Source organism: Anabrus simplex, chromosome 2 (assembly GCF_040414725.1).
Source record: "Anabrus simplex isolate iqAnaSimp1 chromosome 2, ASM4041472v1, whole genome shotgun sequence".
NCBI lineage: Eukaryota > Metazoa > Arthropoda > Insecta > Orthoptera > Tettigoniidae > Anabrus > Anabrus simplex.
Genome location: NC_090266.1, coordinates 645,934,157 through 645,953,836, shown reverse-complemented (window position 1 = coordinate 645,953,836; position 19,680 = coordinate 645,934,157). Strand labels below are relative to the sequence as shown.

Genomic DNA, 19,680 nt, shown 5'->3' with positions numbered 1-19,680 from the left:
TCTCTTGTACGGCGAGTAGCTGGATTTTTTGCTGTTCTAATTCTGATGTTAATCTGAGAAGTTTTTCTACTTGTAGGAGTGTGTTTACGTTTAGCGTGCCGATGTAGAAGGGCGTTTTAGTGGGAAGTTTGCCAGAGAGCTCCGACTCTCTCTTTCATGTCAGCCCGGCTCCTCCAGAATCCGAGTGGCCAGTTGCCGCCTTCGTTTTCAGTTGGCGGGTGGATTGGTTACCACCTGGAGTAATGTTGTTCTTACTTGCACGAATCATGGTGTGCTTGTTCTCAAGCGATTGGGTTGATCCCGAGGGATCGGAGTACAATCAGGTGGGTGAGTTCCTGAAGGTTTTCTAAGGCAGCCGCTCCAACTCGGAGTACAGACGCTGACCAGTTGCCGCACCAAATAGGTGAACAGACGCTACTGGATTTATTATTATCCTATGCCGTTGGCCATCTAGTGGCTCTTCCGCCTTTAGGGACAGTTTCCCACCCCAAGGGCAAGAGAGTGCCCTGAACCTCTACCCGCTCATCCGCCCTCCAAAGAGGCCGTTGGCACTTGGTAGAGGAGGACCCCTTATACCGGTGGTCACTCGGTTTGTGGATGCAGTTTAACGTCATGCCCGGGACATATTATTATTATTATTATTATTATTATTATTATTATTATTATTATTATTATTATTATTATTATTATTATTATTATTATTATTATTATTAAACAGAAAAGGCAAGCAAGATACTGTCTAATAAGAATAGTTGTGCAACAGTTCTAAACTGTAGTGAAGCCTATACTAACTACAACATTAGAATTTTAGTACCAGTAAGAGCCAAATTTCTAGAGATATATTTCCACTACTAAACAGATTTCCTTTACTGCACTAATATTTTGCTATAATAAAATATGCATGCTAATTTCTAAAAAATAACCTCTCTGCAATAATTCTAAACTGCATTCAGATGTATCCAAATTACAAAAGGTTATTCGGCCTACTATTCCCAAACAGAAATTAAAATTTCCATTAAATGTTGAAATTTGGAAGGATTGCTCAAGGATTACACAACAAAGCTAAATACATAGATTATAATAATTATTATTACTATTTTATCCTATTATGCTAATGGCAGTATAAACTACCATTATTTAGGCAAGATCCTGTCTAATTAAATAAATGCTTGTACACTACAATTCTCAACTGCACTTAGGCTTATATAACAGGTTAAGTGAAACAATAGAGCTGGAATTAAAACTATTTGGTCCTTAGTAGGGTTATTTATTTCATACCTACGCGCTAACAGAAGGGAAATTTTTACCTATTGTGGAATGATAGAGTCGATATGGTAAGCACGTATTGTACACTTTAGCTGAAACAATAGGACTGGGGTTAATGCTAAATAATTGGTACGTGATACTAATTCTAAACTACATTTTGACTTATCCTAACTAGAAATTGGATAATTGAGACAACAGAAATGTAGTTAAAAGTAAATCTTGATTAGAAAGTTTTTGTTTTATTCCTACAAGCTAACAGAAATTGAAACTGCTCCTCAGTACTGAACGACTGAGGGTGCAAATGATAAATTACGAAGACTTGAACTACCTACTCAGAACTACAAGTCTGACTGATGGCTTCTTAATCTTGCTGGATGGTATGAGGGCATGGTCTCTTTCCAGAAGGCAATCTGAATAGAGTTTCCAAAGAGATGGTACTTCAATGGCTTGTTCACAACATCAAGCCCCTGTAGTATCAAGTCATACCTTCAGGTATGATCACAAGGCCTGTCTTCTGTGAAGCATGTTCATTCTTCACTTCAGGTGTGAGATGACCTGCTAAGCCATCCAAAACCAGCATGACCCTCTTCTAAAAGGTTATTAGGTCTCCATTTCCAAACAACAGCCAGCCAATCAATGTTCAGCTTGGTTGTCATTCAACCTCTTTCCTGACAGGGAATCACCATGCCCTTAGAAACATTCTCATTGGGTAAACTTTACACTTCAGAATACCATAGAGTAGCAGCTTCCTCCATCAGCTGTAACTGTTAACATCACAGTTACTCTTAGCTTTTCATTCCCGGTTGTTCTTAATGTGACACCTTTTCACCCTTTTCTGTTCTACTGTTGTATTGCTTAGCATATCAGAAAAGATGGGTGTTTCATCAGCATTGCCGATCTGGTGCAGTTGGTATGAATGAAGATTTCAAAGTCGGTTGATGTATCGCTGGAAGTTAGCCAGTTTTTTAACAGAATCTGCTGGCAATTTCTGTGGTAATGAAGTTCCTCATTGGAGTGCAAGGCCACTTCTCTACATAAACTGACAGCACCAACCTACACTTGCATGGAATTCTGTATTTAGTGTGCTCAGGGACTTTAAGGCCTTTAACTGGATAGTTTTGAGAGAGTGAGGGAGAGGGGGAAAGGGGGGGTGGGGGGGCATTCCATCCTTTCTCTTATCTTGCATTAAATAAATGGAAATGCCGTATGGCTTTTAGTGCCGGGGGTGTCCGAGGACATGTTCAGCTTGCCAGATGAGGGTCTTTTGATTTAACGCCCTTAGGCGACCTGCGCGTCGTGGTGAGGATGAAATGGTGATGAAGACGACACATACATCCAGCCCCCATGCCAGCAAAATTAACCAATGATGGTTAAAATTCCCGACCCTGCTGGGAAATGAACACGGGACCCCTGTGACCAAAGGCCAGCACGCTAACCATTTAGCCGTGGAGCCGGACTTATCTTGCACAAAGGAGAGAATTTATTTATTTATTTATTTATTTATTTATTTATTTATTTGTTTATTTATTTATTTATTTATTTATTTATTTATTTATTTATTTATTTATTTATTTATTTATTTATTTATTTATTTATTTATTTATTTATTTATTTATTCAGTGGCGAAGTTAGGGCTCGAGGCCCTCTCTTCCACTTACCACATACTAACCACGAATACTACTGTAGCTTCAAGTTCCGGAAATTTTCCACATTTTGTTCTCCTGAAAGTCTTTCTCATTGAAATAGAATCATGCCATTTCTGTTTTTTTGTTTTGTTTTTGCTAGTGGCTTGATATCACACTGACACAGATAGGTCTTATGGCGATGACGGGATAGGAAAGGGCTAGGAGTGGGAAGGAAGCGGCCGTGGCCTTAATTAAGATACAGCCCCACCATTTGCCTGGTGTGAAAATGGGAAACCACGGAAAACCATCTTCAGGGCTGCCGACAGTGGGATTCAAACCCACTATCTTCCGGATGCAAGCTCACAGCTGCGCACCCCTAACCGTATGGCCAACTCGCCTGGTCATTTCTGTTCTGACACTACCCAACACCGCTCATTCGATTCATCTAACCCATATTTTCTACCAGCCTCTGTATTATTTGTGCTTTTAGCATAACACACTACTGCTAGTTTGAAAATTGTATCATAAATACACCAAATTCCTAAGCTTCTTGATGCCTTTCACTGTAAGTGATCGTTCATAGTGGCAAAAAATTAACATTTTTACTGTTATATTACTATACTAGAATACCACAGGGAAAAAAGTACTGCCCACGTGATTAACAACAGTCACGATAATGCTGACACTAGCAACAGTGTTGCAGTATTTCCAAATGAAAAACAAGCACTGTGTTTGAAGTGTATAATGTTCTGGTGTGTTATTTTGTAACGTTGTGCATATAAGCCGCACCTCAATTTTTCACAACCAAAATTTGGGTAAAAAGGGCGGTTTATTTCAGACCAATGTGGTACTTATTTTTATACTGCCTTCCTGTAGTGATCTCAGTGCACTGCCTAGATGGGGCAGGCATCATTTGAAACTGTTGGAACAATTCCTGTTCTAGCCATTCTCTCCTTTTTTGTAGTATGTAGTGACATTAATGCATTGTTTTATTGTCCTGTTGTAATGAATCCATCTCTTTCTCTTCCTCCTGTTTCAGTTATTTGCATGCATGTAATGTACATCTATCTGTATGGTAAATGTGAATTATGTTTAATATTAAATTTATGTATGATTCAGTCATAAAGGTATACTATAGGAGGGTGTGCAACACGTGATCCTGATTGGCACTCTGATATTGATTGTCCATTTGAGCCCTTGTCAGTTACGGCTAAAACCCTCAATATTTTTCATAGCCTGGTGAGCAGCTTGCTACTAATAGTAACAGTCTTTCTCTATTAAGTTGTTATTTAATAATGTTAGTTGGGTATAGGCCTGCTAGTTTACTTTGCTGTTTTTTATAACTGAAGAAGACTTATTTTTAAATATTCCAATTGCTATTAAATTTTTCTTTAGTAATACTTGTTACATTCAAAACTTAATATCACATAAATTCCTTGATGCTCTAGGGCAAGGATGGCGAACCTGTGACGCGCGAACACGATTTTGGTGGCACGCCACATTAACATAATAATATTTTTATATACCTCTTGTACTACAGACAATAGATATCTTACAGTGTATCACGTTTAAGAAATATACTGCAAGTCGAAGATCTAAATACTAGTTCCATCCGGACGCACAATAGGTAACACTGCTACACTGATTTGTCCGAAATTCAAGTGAGATAACAGTGTCGTTCTCTGGTGGTTTTGTATGCGGACCTCGCAAACATGTTTTTGGTGTTGAAAAGAAAAACTTAACAAAGGTAGTGAGCGGATTTCTCAAGAACAGCGGACAAGGGAATTCGGACTGTTAGAAAGATGTGTTGCCTGTGTTTGATAACGATTGAATTCCTCACATTTAATGTAAAGCGACATTTTGAGACTAATCATTCAAATGTTTTGTTCCATGCCAAATGAGGAAAGAAGAGAGTTTGTGTCAAAATATTGAACATTACACAAAACAAACTAGTTCTTTTGTATCATCGTTTCGGCCAAGGAATAATATCAGTGCGGCTGTTTCCATCTCTCTCACTGCATAGTACAGCATGCATGGGAGTTATCCTGCTTTCTGACGGTGAGTTCTTGAAATAAACTTCCTTATTGATGTCTGACACGTTATTTGAAAACTTCCCTAACAAACAACAAATAATTAACAGAATGAAAGGAATGCCAGCAGCTGAATTGCTGTCAAGGATAGAATAATAAGAATGAGTGAAGAAATTTTGGAGCAATTGAAAGCTAATTTGGATAACTCCGAGATGTATGCAGTATATTTTAATGAAAGCATGGATGTGACCTTACAAGCAAGAATAGCTGGGTTTTTTTTCTGGTTTCCTTGCAAAAATGTGATAAGGTAGAAATTAGTTAAATTGTCAAGCATACGGACTATGACAACATGAAAGATAATGAAACTAATGGAGTAGGTGAAGTCCATTGGCAATATTAGTATATTTGATTACTATATCTAATAATATTTATCTTTTAACAATTTGTTTGACGTCGCACCGACACAGATGGGCCTTATGCCAACGATGGGATAGGAAAGGCTTACGAGTGGGAAGGAAACCGCCGTGGCCTTAATTGAAATACTGCCCAAGCATTTGCCTGGTGTGAAAATGGGAAAGCACAGAAAACCATATTCTGTGCTGCAGACAGTGGGGCTCGAACCCACTATCTCCCGGATGCAAGCTCACAGCTGCGCACCCCTAACCGCGTGGGCAACTTGCCCAGTAATAATATTTAATGACAAAGTATGTTACAATGGAAGCTTATTATTTATTTACAAATAATAATATGTATTCTCTAAGCTTACATATTTAAAAATGTATTTTTTTACAGCATTTGCAAAATGCGACCATGGAATGTGCAATCAAATGTATTTACAAGATATATATCTAATAAATAAATAAATAAATAAATAAATAAATTAATTAATTAAATGAGTAACCTTATATGGAACATAATTGGGAATTTGGAAAGTAAGTCTCAGGTGGGGGGGCGAGGGGGTTCTTATAAAGGAAAATAACAAGTGGCACAGTCAACCGTTGAGAATAATAAACCAGACTTAGAATGGCACACTAGTTAGAAAAGGTTCGCCATCCCTGTTCTGGAGGTTTGCCTCTTCAGACTTCCAATGTGTGTATGGCCAATAGAAATACAGTAAGTAACAGGGATCAGCAATTGCACAAGCCTACTGTAGTTTATTCTGCTCAAGACTGTTGATAAATTGAAAGGATGGATTTTTCTGTAAAATATCCTTTATTTACCCACAGGTATCCCATCAAAATCCTCAGTTGCCAGCTGTACGTTATCATCATCAAATTGGCAATCAGATCATCCCTCTTGCTCCTGCAACGCCACCGAAAAATGCTGCCAGTATAAATTCTGGCAGTGTTGCTTATAATTCATCCACTATGCAAACTACTCTTCCAACAACATTGTCATCAGCCATTTCTAGTATCCGCAGTGTTGGTGATAATTCATCACTTCATTATAATGCCATTTGTACCACTGGTGCTTCTGCTCTAACTGCTGCTACCACTACCACTTCTTCTACTACCACTACTACTACTGCTGCTGCTACTACCACTACTGCCACTGCTACTACCACTACTGCTACTACTTCTACAACCAATACCATTACAACCACCACTACTACCACCACTGCTACTACTACCACTGCTACTACTACTGGCATCAATGCTGTTACTAACAATAATATTAGTAATAATGGGAATAATAACAATGGCAATAATACTTTGAATCAGTCTACAAGTACAACGAATCTGGGAGTGGAGACTCATCAGCAACAGGTTGCAGCAAATGTAACATTGCTACAAGGACACCGCAGCATGGCAGTGTTACATGCACAACTAGCTCATCCGTCTGAAGGAAGTGGCAATATTGGCAACACCAGTAATTCCACTTTAATGACTGTACAGCCATCTTTACAACTGCAGCCTCAGCAGCTACTCCAAACTGCAGGACAACCACCTTCTCATCAGCAACAAAATAATCAGCTGAAACATGCACTGCCTTCTGTGGTTTCTCCACCAAATATGGTTTCAAAGAATTTATCTCCTGGAGTTTGTGAAAAAGGGACTTCACCCATCCAAGTCCAGGTGAGTCATTTTAAAATATAGTTATATTTTAAACTTCGATTTCTGTTGAATTAGTGAAGGTGGCTGATGTACCCCTACTGGATCTGAGGTAATCAGTGTGCCCATTCAGCTAGACTACCTTTAACATTTTTAACTGTTGGGAGAAGACTAATTACTTCAGATTGAGTAGCAGTGCATCAGTCACCTTGATGTAGAGTACTGTGATGTATTCAAAATGTGTACATAATTAACTTAGAATATTATGCATGGTTCAACCTGGACAAAGAATGTACTAGTAATCAAGTTCTAATTTTCAAAGCACTTTCTTTGGAATTGCCACAGTTAGGAACAGTTTTAAGTCTAGCTCTTGAATGTATAGGAGATTCTTAAGTGTTGTGATTTATTTGAACAAAAATGCATAGCAGTATACCAGACAAAACATGGATACATGTATTGGTTTTTAAACTTTATTAATGTTATTAAAATAAAACAAAAACTATATTAAACAATATTTTATTTGCTTTAAAAATTCTTAGGTAAGTATTATTACCTATATGCTGTATTAATGGTGAAAAGAGTTAATAAATGTAGCTCAAAGTGGATTTTCATATTTGCCTAATTTGCAGGTTGGAGTTTTTGTACAAAGGGAAACACTGTAATGCTTACTTCTCATATTCAGAATAATAAATGGCTTAGATACTCTGAGTAGAATTCTGTCATAAATTAGTAATTTAATTCAGAAACATTGTGATAATATGAGTGATATGATAGAACTTTGATGCTAGCAATAAATTTGCTTTTATATCAGTGTAACAGCAAAGAGACTAAATGTACAGTACATGTTTTAATGATAGATAGGAACTTGTTTGGGAACACACAGAGGATAAATAGAGTGAATGCTCAGTGTAGGATGACGGAGCAAGGGACCAGTTCAAACACAAAAAGACAAGTTTAATCTACATATCTTCACACTCTGATGTTCTCATGCACATAGGCTCTCTTGTTCATAATCCCAGTTTTTCTCAGCTCCCGATGAGCTTATTTTTACTTCCCAGCTCCATCGGGAAGGCAGGCATTAACACCCATTGAGGAGGAGGTCATCTTGCAGATCATCAGTGATGAGGGAAGTGTATGATGAAAAGCTTGATAGATACAGGAGAAGGGAAGAAATAAGAAGATAAAGTTACTTATAGGAGGATATAAGTCAATATAAGTAATAGGACAGGTCAAACAGGTGATGAATAAAATCATATAGAGAAATCTATTTGCTTGAAATCTATTTTTAATATAATAATTTTATTTGCTTTACATCCCACTAACTACCTTTTTTGCAGTTTTTGGAGACAACAGAATTTAATCCCACAGGAGTTCTTTTACGTGCCAGTAAATCTACCAATACAAGGCTGACGTATTTGAGCACCTTATAAAATAATGCTGGACTGAGTCAGGATTGAACCTGCCAAGTTGGTGTCAGAAGGCCAGCACCTCAACTGTCTGAGCCACTCAGCCTGGCAATCTATTTTTAAAAGCACATACAGAGACTCATCAGAGTGATGGTTATCCACAGAAAATTCTTATCTCTCCATCTTTCATGTATAATTGCTTATTCGACATTGATAACTACTTACACAAGACACAGTGCACTACCAACCACCACAGAAAACATGCAATATTAAGTGCATTCCTCCACATTGGGTTAGCTTCAGGAAGGTTATCTGGTATGAAAATTGGGACAGACCTACATGTTCGATGTCACGTCTGTGTAGGACCGGTAGAGAAGGAAGAATTAGGTACCGTGATTTACTTTCAAAACCTGAATTAAAAACGTGTTTGACCGGTGGCGGGGTGCTAGATATTAGGTGCTAAGTATCAAAAGCCGCCAAATCCATTTACCAGAATTTTTGGCAAATTGCAAAAAACTGTCCAGAGTAACATAGCTTTCAATTTACAAATTTCATTGTGGGGTTTCATACTGGTGTTAAACTCAATTTTTTTTATTATTATTTTTTTTTTTTTTTTTAAGTATTGGAAGGTGGAAATCATCTCTTAAAACCAAAGTTATAGCTTTAAAATTAATATTTTAAATTAGCCATTTAGCATAGAATTTTAAAATAGCAGAAAAAGTCCATTATATCAGAAATTCATTGTTGTTGTTGTTTGAGTCATCAGTCTATAGACTGTTTTGATGCAGCCCTCCACACAACCCTATCCTGCGCTAAACCTTTAATTTCTACGTTACTGCTGCCTCCTACATTTGCTATAATCTGCTTGTCATATTTGTACCTTGGTCTACCCCTACTGTTCTTGCCGCCTAGAGTTCCCTCAAAAACCAACTGCACAAGTCCTGGGTGTCTTAATCCTTTGGCACTCAGCCTATATGCAGGAGTTTGCTCGAAGACACTCAAACTATTTTCTGTGATTTTCCAAACCAAATTACAAAAAATCAACACGTAAACAGTTTTACACTTATTGAAATAAAATAAATCACACTAATACACGAAACTATGAGCATTTCAGAAATGAATATGCCTAGGACGTATTATTGGTAAAGCCAAAAAAAAATTATTAAATTTTGAAAATAAATTTTAAAAAAATTATGCTTTTCAAAGACATAAAAGTCAGACATTATTGCATCTTCCTTCCTTACTCTTAGACGTGAAAGAAAGAACATTTAATTCTGTGTAATTTGATATCAGTATGATGTGTGTGCTGCAATTCAGTCATGAAGCATGGCAAAAGAAGTTATTCACTGTACATATAACGGTCATCGATCTCAGATCCTCGCGGTCCGATGCACAGTGAGCAGCTGTGACTGTGTCATTTCTCACATAATGAGAATCACTTTCGGCAAAAGAAGGTCATTATTACTGTTTAAATCATCTGAAAATTCAAGGATATTGGCCTCATTCGGCCTTCAATATGGCCTAGCCATTACGATAAAAAGATGACGCAAGCACGCGCAACAACGGAGTTATGAAAAGGAGTAAAGTTATAGTCTGCGAAGTACAGCAAACACACGGTATACCAAAGAAACGGAAAAAACTCTAAACTAAACTCATAGCAAGATCAAATTATTGTATTCATAAGCTAACCGAAACAGATCCACGCAATAACAACTTCCAATAACCACAACAAAAACATTCACGGTTAACAGATTACTTTTGTCGAAAATAAAAATATTTTGTAAGGCTGGTGGATATATCCGTAGAGTAAAACATAAATTCAATGCTGTAAGGTACTGTCACGATCAACTGTTATGATTTAACAGCCATGCAAATGACCAAAGTCCCTAAATAGGATAGAGTCGATGTATCGGCGCCATGAGCTTTCTCGCCATAACCTCTCGCGCTGATAGATCGGCGTGCATAGTGCGAAAGGGTTAAGTTATGTCCTATCATTCTATCTCTTCTTCTGTTGAAATTTAGCCAAATCGATCTCCTCTCACCAATTCGATTCAGTATCACTTCATTCGTGATTCCATCTATCCATCTCACCTTCAGCATTCATCTGTAGCACTACATTTCAAAAGCTTCTATCCTCTTTCTTTCTGAGCTAGTTATCGTCCATGTTTCACTTTCATACAATGCCACGCTCCAGACAAAAGTCTCCAAAACATTTTTCTAATTCCTATATAAATGATTGAAGTGAGCAAATTTATTTTCCTAAGAAAGGCCTTTTTTGCTTATTCTTGTCTGCATTTTATGTCTTCATTATTTCTGCAATCATTAGTTATTTTACTACCCAAGTAACAGTATTCGTCAACTTCCTTTTAAGACTTCATTTCGTAATCTAATATTTCCAGTATCACCTGACTTCATTCGACTGCACCCCGTTACTTTTGTTTTCGTCTTATTTATTTTCATCCTGTACTCCTTACCTAAGACTCTGTCCACACCATTCAGCAATATAGGGAGGTACATTCAGGGAAATGGCTTGGTCTAGGGAGCTGTGATAAGGGTACGGGGATCTGGAAGTAGGGATGACATAAAAATGTTAAGTGTTGAACTGTAGATGTATTGTAAAGAAAGGAATAGAATTAAGTAACTTAATAGATATATACATACCAGATATTGCAATAGAAGTTAAGCCATGGCTGAGAAGTGGTATAATGGATTCAGAAATTTTCTCACGGAACAGGAGTGTATATCGTAGAAATAGGATAGGAGTGGTAGGAGAGGGAGTGTTAATTCTGGTGAAAGAAGAATTTATAAGCTAAAAAAAAGGTAAAAATGACAAACATTATATTCTAGGTGTAAGGTTCATCTCTAAAGATAATAGGCAACTTGATGTCTTTGGAGTGCGCAGACCGGGAAAGGGTAGCTCTGATGCTGATTCGGAATTATTTGATAAGATAATCAGCTATGTGGGAAACGATATGGAAAATAATGTGATTGTTGCGGGTGATCTCAATTTAGCTAATGTCAATTGGGAAGGTAATGCGAACGACAGGAAGCATGACAAACAAATGGCAAGTAAGTTAATGTGGGAAGGACAGCTGATTCAGAAAGTCATGGAACCATCTATAGAGCGTTCCAACCTTAAATTGCAGTACAGCGTAGATGGAGCGCGCTGTTGCAAAATCGAGTCATGAAGATCATGCTTGAGTGTGACTCACAGTTCCACATTTTTTGTTTGTAATTTTGTAATTTTAAGTTCATTCACTCGTAAGTAAATATTTGTAGGATGGTAAAATAAATACAACATACCTTAATCACTGGCGTTGCTCTCAGACATTGGACATACACCTTCTATCATTTCTGCAAGGCCTGATGTTGCCGCTTTGGATGAATTGGGTTCGGGAGATGAACTTGGGGATGATCCGGATGATGAAGAAAGTCTTATTGAAAACTTTTCATCATCGACATCGTCCTGTAATTCGTCTGCTTTTCTTTACTTTGTTTATTTAATTTGCCCAATTGTCTTATGTTCTTATACACAGTGGTTATTAAATTTTCCATATCATTTATCTTGAATGATACGTTATGATACCGGATGTAGTTTTTCACCTGGGACCACACCATCTCAATAGGGTTTAACTCGCATTGATAAGGCGGGAGACGTAGAATCTGCCGACCTGCCGCTTTTGCCATTCATCTATTCTCTGCTTATCATACAGAGCCCTATTCTGAGAAGCGATGTGCAATAATTCTCGCTTGAGCATCCCGCCCTCAATAGATATTTGTTTTTTACGTAACCACTGCATGATGCCATGTTTTCGTAAAGAAGCCACCGGCAAAGGTTCCAACTTACGGGAATGATAAGCGGCATTATCCAGCACGATCACGGCACCTTCAGGAGTGTTTGGGATCAGTTGTTCCGGAAACCACTTCTCATAAATTTCGCCAGTCATTTCCTCGTGGGCATCCACCGTGTTTTTATGGCATAAAAATTTTAGTTCAGCATTTGGAACAAAACCATGTTTATTACCCGCGTGGACTAAGGCAAATCACGGTCCTCGGCTTTTCGGTGCCCTAAGTACCGAACTCACCCCTTTGATGGCGGACTGCCATGCATTTTTCAGTGTCGTATCCTTCCATTCTTTTCTCACTGTCTGCCCAATATTTACCCACGATTCGTCTGTGTAAATTATAGCTTTATTTTGTGCCCTCAAACGTTTTATCTCCCTGAGATATCTGTGTCTCCAATTAATAATTTCATCGGTTTCAATGAAAGCTGCTTTATTACCCCGTCTTAAATAACGGAAGCCTATATCATGTAAGGAGCGATACAACGTAGTTTTGGAAAATCGTTGCAAAGAATCTTCTCCATTTACCCAACTCAAAATCACGTTCAATGTCAGTGGTATGTTAGCAAATAAAAAAGTGTGAACCACCCGACGCACTCCACTTCGCACAATTTTATCATATTTAATTTTCATTGCATTTTTCTGCCGTCCTTTCTCTCTTTTTTTTTTTTTTTGTGGGAGTTTGCGAAGGACCATGTGTATTCCTTCCTTATAGCATAGATTGTTCTTTTGGAATAATCTGTATCTTTAGCTGTTTCATCGACTGCACTGCTCATATTCATAGTCTTTAAAAAATAATCCAGGACACTCATTGTAATATTGCGTTCTTTTCCCCTGAATTTACCTATGGAACGTTTCTTTTTAATTTGACGATTCATTGTACATCCTTCTGCACTTTTTCTTCGAACTAAGAACCCCCCCGCACGAGCACGAACTGACAACTACACAGACTACACAAACACAACAAATACAATCCACTTGTCCTCAAGAACTATACATTTATCACTGATCTTGTCCAACTCCATGGCTAAATGGTTAACATGCTGGCCTTTGGTCCAGAGGGCCCCAAGTTCGATTCTCGGCCGGGTTGGGGATTTTAATCTTCATTGGTTAATTCCAGTGGCTTGGGGGCTGGGTGTGTATGCCGTCTTCAGCATTAGAATTCATCACGGGTAGGGCCCCATTCTTATAGACACGCAGGTCGCCTATGCGGCGTCAATTGGAAAGACCTGCACTCGACCTCTTCGGCCATTAAATATTATATATATATATATATATATCACCGATCTTTATTTAATCAATCTTATAATACTGATTAAATGAACACCACTGTACACGGCTGTCAGTATATTTAAAAGCTCAGCCAGCCGAGTCACTCGTGAAACGTAAACAAACGTGGCGTTCTCCCTGTCATAAATTAAGAGGTAACGAGATAAGGACTTGAGGTATGATTTTAAAATAACTTCCATATCCGAAGACCGTTTGCTTTGCTTTAACCACGCCATGATCCTTCTGCACTTTTTCTTCGAAATTAGATCCCCATGCACGAGCACAAACTCACGAACCACACAAACAAAATACACATTCCCTCAAGACTTGTACATATGTCACTGATATGTATTTAATCACTATTATATATACTACTGACAAAATGAGCACTGCACTGCATGCGACTGTCTGGAAATGTTAAGAACGCATGTTTGGGAGATTACTACCGGTACTTCAGACAGCCAGCCGAGTCATGCGCAAAACCAAAATTCAAGGAGATATTCTTCCTGTCACAAATTAAGAACTAAGCAAGATAACGTCGGGATTGTTTTAAAAATCACTCCCATATCTGAAGACCATTTGCCTTGTTTCGACCCCCCATGCAAATTCAATAAGAAAGACGCTGGCCAGCGACTGAATTTTTCGTGCCTGCACATAAAATTCTCTGAACATGACTGAAAATAAACGCATATACTGCAATTTGTTATCATTTAAATTTTAAAATAAACTTATCTACATGAAGCTGAAATGAAAAAGTAATGAATATAAAATAGGAGTTATGACATGATAACTTATATGCAATGAAGATTTTGCATTTGGCGAAACTTTCCATTATATTACCATTTTCGCACTATTTTTTTTTTTTTTTGTTAACGGCATCAAATGCGCCTTGAAATTCTGTACATAACACAATATTCACCCATTTTAACCAATAACTTTCTGATTTATGGATATTTGGCAAACCCGCTGCATTAGAGTAGGATAGTCTGATTTATGGATATTTAGCAAACCCGCTGCATTAGAGTAGGATAGTGCTACCTACATAACATGGAAGAAGGAAACAGACGGAATTATCCCATTACTGCTGTACTGCAATTTAAGATTGGAACGCTCTATAGTGGGAAGAACATCCTGGACGAGAATGCTGGTAAAATCAGATGAGCTCTATAGAGAAACCGAATTATTAGATGGTATTAATGATCACGGAGCTGTTTTTGCCGTAGTTAAAAAATATGACAGAAAGTAAGGTCTTAAAAGTAGGAGTATTATCAGTACCATATGGCTTATAAAACAGGCATGAGGGAGTTTTTAAAAGTAACTATGATCGGTGCAAAAAGGTATGTATAAATGTAAACAGACTGTGGGATGTGTTTAAAGTAACTCTTGAGGAATGTAAGAACAGGTTTGTACCTTTAAAGGTGGTAAGGAATGATAAAGACCCACTATATTATAATAGAGAAGTAAAGAGATTGAGGAGGTGGTGCAGGTTGGAAAGAAATAGAAATGACTGTGGAAGTAAGAAGAAATTGAAGGAACATACTAGGAAATTAAATCTAGCAAAGAAGTCAGCTAGAAAGATAACATGATGGCAAGCATAATTGGCAGTCATACAAATGTTATTGAAAAATGGAAGGCTATGTATAGGAAGGCAGAAACAGGTTCCAAAAAGGATATTCATGGAATCATTAATGAACAAGGGGAGTGTGTATGCAATGATCTTCAAAAGGCGGATGTATTCAGTGGGCAGTATGTAAAGATTGTTGGTTACAAGGTTAATGTACAGGTAGGGGAGATGACTAATACTAAAGAAGTATTAAAATTTACCTATGATAAAAGTGACATTTACAATAAGATACAAAAGTTGAAAACTGGAAAAGCAGTTGCAGTTTTTAAGATTTTGGGGAATATACTAAAGACAATGGGTTGGGATATAGTACCATATCAACCGGGCGAGTTGGCTGTGCGGTTAGGGGTACGCGGCTGTAAGTTTGCATCCGGAAGTCAGTGGGTTTGAATCCCACTGCTGGCAGCCATGGTTTCCCATTTTCACACTAGGCAAATGCTGGGGCCACTTCCTTCCAACTCCTAGGCTTTTCCTATCCCATCATCGCCATAAGACCTATCTGTGTTGGTGCGACGTAAAGCAACTAGCAAAAGAAAAGGAACCCTACCTGAAGTACTTATTTGATTATTGTTTGCATGAAGGAACTATACCAAATGAATGGAGAGTAGCCAGCCCCTGTGTACAAAGGAAAGGGCGATAAACATAAAGCTCAAAATTACAGCCAGTCAGTTTGACATGCATTGGGAAAGTGTTCTTTCTGATTATATTAGACATGTTTGCAAAATTAATAAATGGTTCAATAGAAGGCAGTTGGAGTTTAGGAAAGGTTATTCCACTGAAGCTCAACTTGTAGGATTCCAGCAAGATATAGCAGCCATCTTAGATTCACGAGGTCCGTTTGAAAATAAGTACTCAAAATAAGTACTCAACGAAAGGTTATTTCAAAAAAGTAAATTTATTTTCAGAAAGGACATACTTCACTCTATTTTGCGACATAGTTTCCAAGTTTGTTCAAACACTTACCATACCTCGTAACCAATTTTGAAATACCCTCTTCATAGAAACTTGCCGCCTGCTTCAATAACCAAGAGTTCACTGCCGTTTTCACGTCGTCGTCATTGTAATGATTGCCACTGAGGTGATGCTTGAGGTGGAGGAACAAATGGTAATCGCTCGGCGCAAGATCAGTACTGTAGGGTGCGTGGTCTAAAACTTCCCAGCCAAAACTGTCCAATAAATCGCGGATCTGACCTGCAGTGTGAGGTCTTGCATTGTCGTGGAGAAGGACAATTCCCTTTGTCAGCGTGCCGCGTCCTTTGTTTTGAATCGCTCTGCGTAGCTTTCTCAGGGTTTGGCAGTATGCTTCTGCATTGATAGTGGTTCCTCATTGCATGAAGTCGACCAACAAAACACCATGCCTATCCCAAAACACCGACACCATGATTTTGCGCTGGGACATAGTCTGTTTGACCTTCACCTTTACAGGTGAGTGTGTGTGTCTCCATTCCATGCTCTGTTGCTTCGATTTGGGCGTGATATGCGAAACCCATGTTTTGTCTCCAGTTACGATCTGACTCAAGAGGCAGTCACCTTCTTCATCATAACGAGTCAAGAACTTCATTGCACACTCAAATCTTTGGTTTTTGTGGTCCTCTATTAGGAGTTTTGGAACCCAACGGGAGGACAGTTTCCTAAACGTTAGGTGTTCAGAAACAATATTGTAAAGCACTGATCTCGACATGTCAGGAAATTCGTTTGAGAGAGCTGTTATTGTGAAGTGCCTGTTCTCACGAATCTTCGCTTCAACTGAAGCCACCAAATCGTCTGTAATCAAAGAAGGGCAACCAGAGCGGTCCTCATCATGGATGTTGTCTCGGCCATCTTTGAATTGTCGTACCCACTTACGCACTTTGCTTTCACTCATAACAGTATCACCGTACACTTCGCAAATCTGTCGATGAATTTCTGCAGCAGACAGGTTCCTTGCTGACAAAAACCGTATAACTGACTGAACCTCACACGCGGCGGGCGAGTTGATAGTCTTAAACATTTTGAAAGCACAGAACAGAACCGTACAGGTTAGCTACAGAGCTGAAACTGAGCACAGTTGTTCCCGAGGCATGCCGGTACATAACGCACGCGCTCGTTGCGATATGCACACGAACTACTAGTGTCTACAACAAAATGGACCTTACTTAAAAAACAGGCTTCGTATATTTCTAAAAAGAGATCTCAGTGAATCAGAGTAGGCGAAGCTTTATCTGACCCTGTAATAATTGAGGGGAATTCCTCAAGGCAGTATTATTGGACCTGATATGAGTAAAGAAGTGGAATCCTGAGATAGGGCTTTTTGTGGATGGTGTTATTCTGTATAGAGTAATAATAATAAATTCTACGATTTTGAGCAACTGCAAAATGACCTTGATAATGTTGTGAGATGTACAGTAGGCAATGGTATGATGATTAACGGTGTTAAGTCAGGTTCAACCAATCAATCAATCAGTCAATAAATACTGATCTGCAATTAGGGCAGTCGCCCAGGTGGTAGATTCCCCATCTGTTGTTTTCCTAGCCTTTTCATAAATGATTTCAATAACATTGGAAATTTACTGAACATCTCCCTTGGTAGGTTATTCCAATCCCTAACTCCCCTTCCTATAAATGAATATTTTCCCCAGTTTGTCCTCTTAAATTCCAACTTTTCCTCCATATTGTGATCTTTCCTACTTTTAAAGACGCTGCTCAAACTTACTTGTCTACTAATGTCATTCCACGCCATTTCTCCACTGACAGCTCGGAACATACCACTTAGTCAAGCAACTTGTCTTCTTTCTCCTAGTTCTCATAGGAAAAGTCCTCTCAGTTTTGATTACTGCATTGATGGGGTGAAAGTTCCTTTTGGGGACCATTGCAAGTGCTGTACCTAGGTAATATAAGGAAATGTCTTCATTGGGGTATTCACATGAATGGGATTTTAAATTAAGGGTACAGATCTCTGCACATAGTTTTGAGTGTGTTTAGTTGTTGTAGTAAGGATGTAAAAGAGAAGGCATATAAGTCTCTTGTGAGACCCCACCTAGAGTATATACAAAAATGTTGCAAAGTTTGTGCTGGGATGACTTGTGAGGAAGGAGACGAACTGCTCGACTAAGTGGTATGTTAATACTACAGGTGATGAAAATAATTTTTCGTCCGTATTGAAAGTTTCATAAACTGTATATAGGATAATATTTTTTGTTTATTTCCACGTATTCAATACATTACAAGATGTTGGCATTTCTTCTTCTTCTTTTATGACCACATAGGATCACTTTAGTCAGTCCGTCGTTCAGGTCTCTTTGAAGGGATTGTTCGGGCTTTGCGGTCCTCCCAGTACTTCTTCAGACGCTCCGATCTTTGTGCCCTTTCCTCAGTTGAAAATGTGCGTGTTGTTGGTTTGTTGTGTGTAAGGGTAAAGCGGAGGTTTGTATTCTTGAGTTTTGTATTCAATTTTATCTTATTTTTGGTGTCTTCTGTTGTAAGGCCTATTTCCTTCAGATCCTCTCTTACTTCTCTGATCCATTTACATCCTGTTGTGGTATTTTTTGAGATGAGATTGTGTTGTACTAGTTGTTTCAGAAGTCTCGAGTCCTGCATCCTCATGATATGTCCAAAGAATCCCAGTCTCCTCTTACGCATAGTATCTGTAATGGGTTCTAGCTCTTTGTACACGACTTTGTTAGGTATTAACCGCCACTGTCCATCTTTCTGATATTTTTTGTTGATACAGGTTCTTCCAATCCTCCTTTCAATTTTCTGAAGTCTGTCAGTCTTTGATTGTTTATTCAGGTAAAAGAGTGTTTCTGCTGCATATGTAGCTTCCGGTTTTATAACTGTGTTGTAGTGTTTTATTTTTGTATTTATTGATAGACATTTCTTTTTGTAGATATCCCATGTTAATTTTTGTGCTTTAGCTAATCTATTTGTTCTTACTTGGATTGAGATTTTTTCATTTGAGTTATGTGTTATTACTTCTCCAAGATATTTAAACTGAGTTACTATTTTGATTTTATTACCATTTATGGTGACTTCTTTTAGCTGTGTTGGTTTTTGGGGCATAATTTCTGTTTTTTCAAATGATATTTTGAGGCCAATTTTATTTGCAATGTTTTGAAGTTCTGATATCTGGGTTTTTGCTTCTTTTATGTCCACTGCTAGTAATGCTAAATCGTCAGCAAAACCCAGGCAATTTGTTTTGATTTTTCGGCCAATCTTTATTTTGGGGGGACATTTTCTAAACCATTCTCTCATTACCATTTCTAGAGCACAGTTAAATAATAGTGGTGAGAGCCCATCTCCCTGCTGTAGTCCAGTTTTAATTTCAAATGTCTCTGATGTTTCACCCCTAAACTTCACTTTTGACTTGGTATTGGTGAGAGTCAATTTTATCATGTTTATTAATTTGGGGTGTAGTCCAAGGTGTCTTAAAATTTTAAACAGAGATTCTCTATGGATGCAATCATAAGCTTTCTTGAAATCTACAAATGTTATCACCATATCTCTGTTTCTTCTCCTGTTATAGTCCATTATCAACTTAAGACTCATGATCTGATCAGGACAGCTCCTCCAGGGTCTGAAACCTCCTTGA

At 38.2% G+C, this 19,680-nt stretch overlaps 1 protein-coding gene across 1 annotated transcript in view; it reads left to right on the top strand.

Annotated features, from left to right (window-relative positions):
• Positions 1-19,680, top strand: part of LOC136863624 (serine-rich adhesin for platelets) — a 402,886-nt gene that overhangs the window by 276,947 nt on the left and 106,259 nt on the right. Inside the window, exon 16 of the mRNA XM_068226021.1 lies at positions 6,148-6,996. Within this exon, the coding sequence (XP_068082122.1) occupies positions 6,148-6,996 (849 nt within the window). The remainder of the gene's footprint in view (positions 1-6,147; positions 6,997-19,680) is intronic.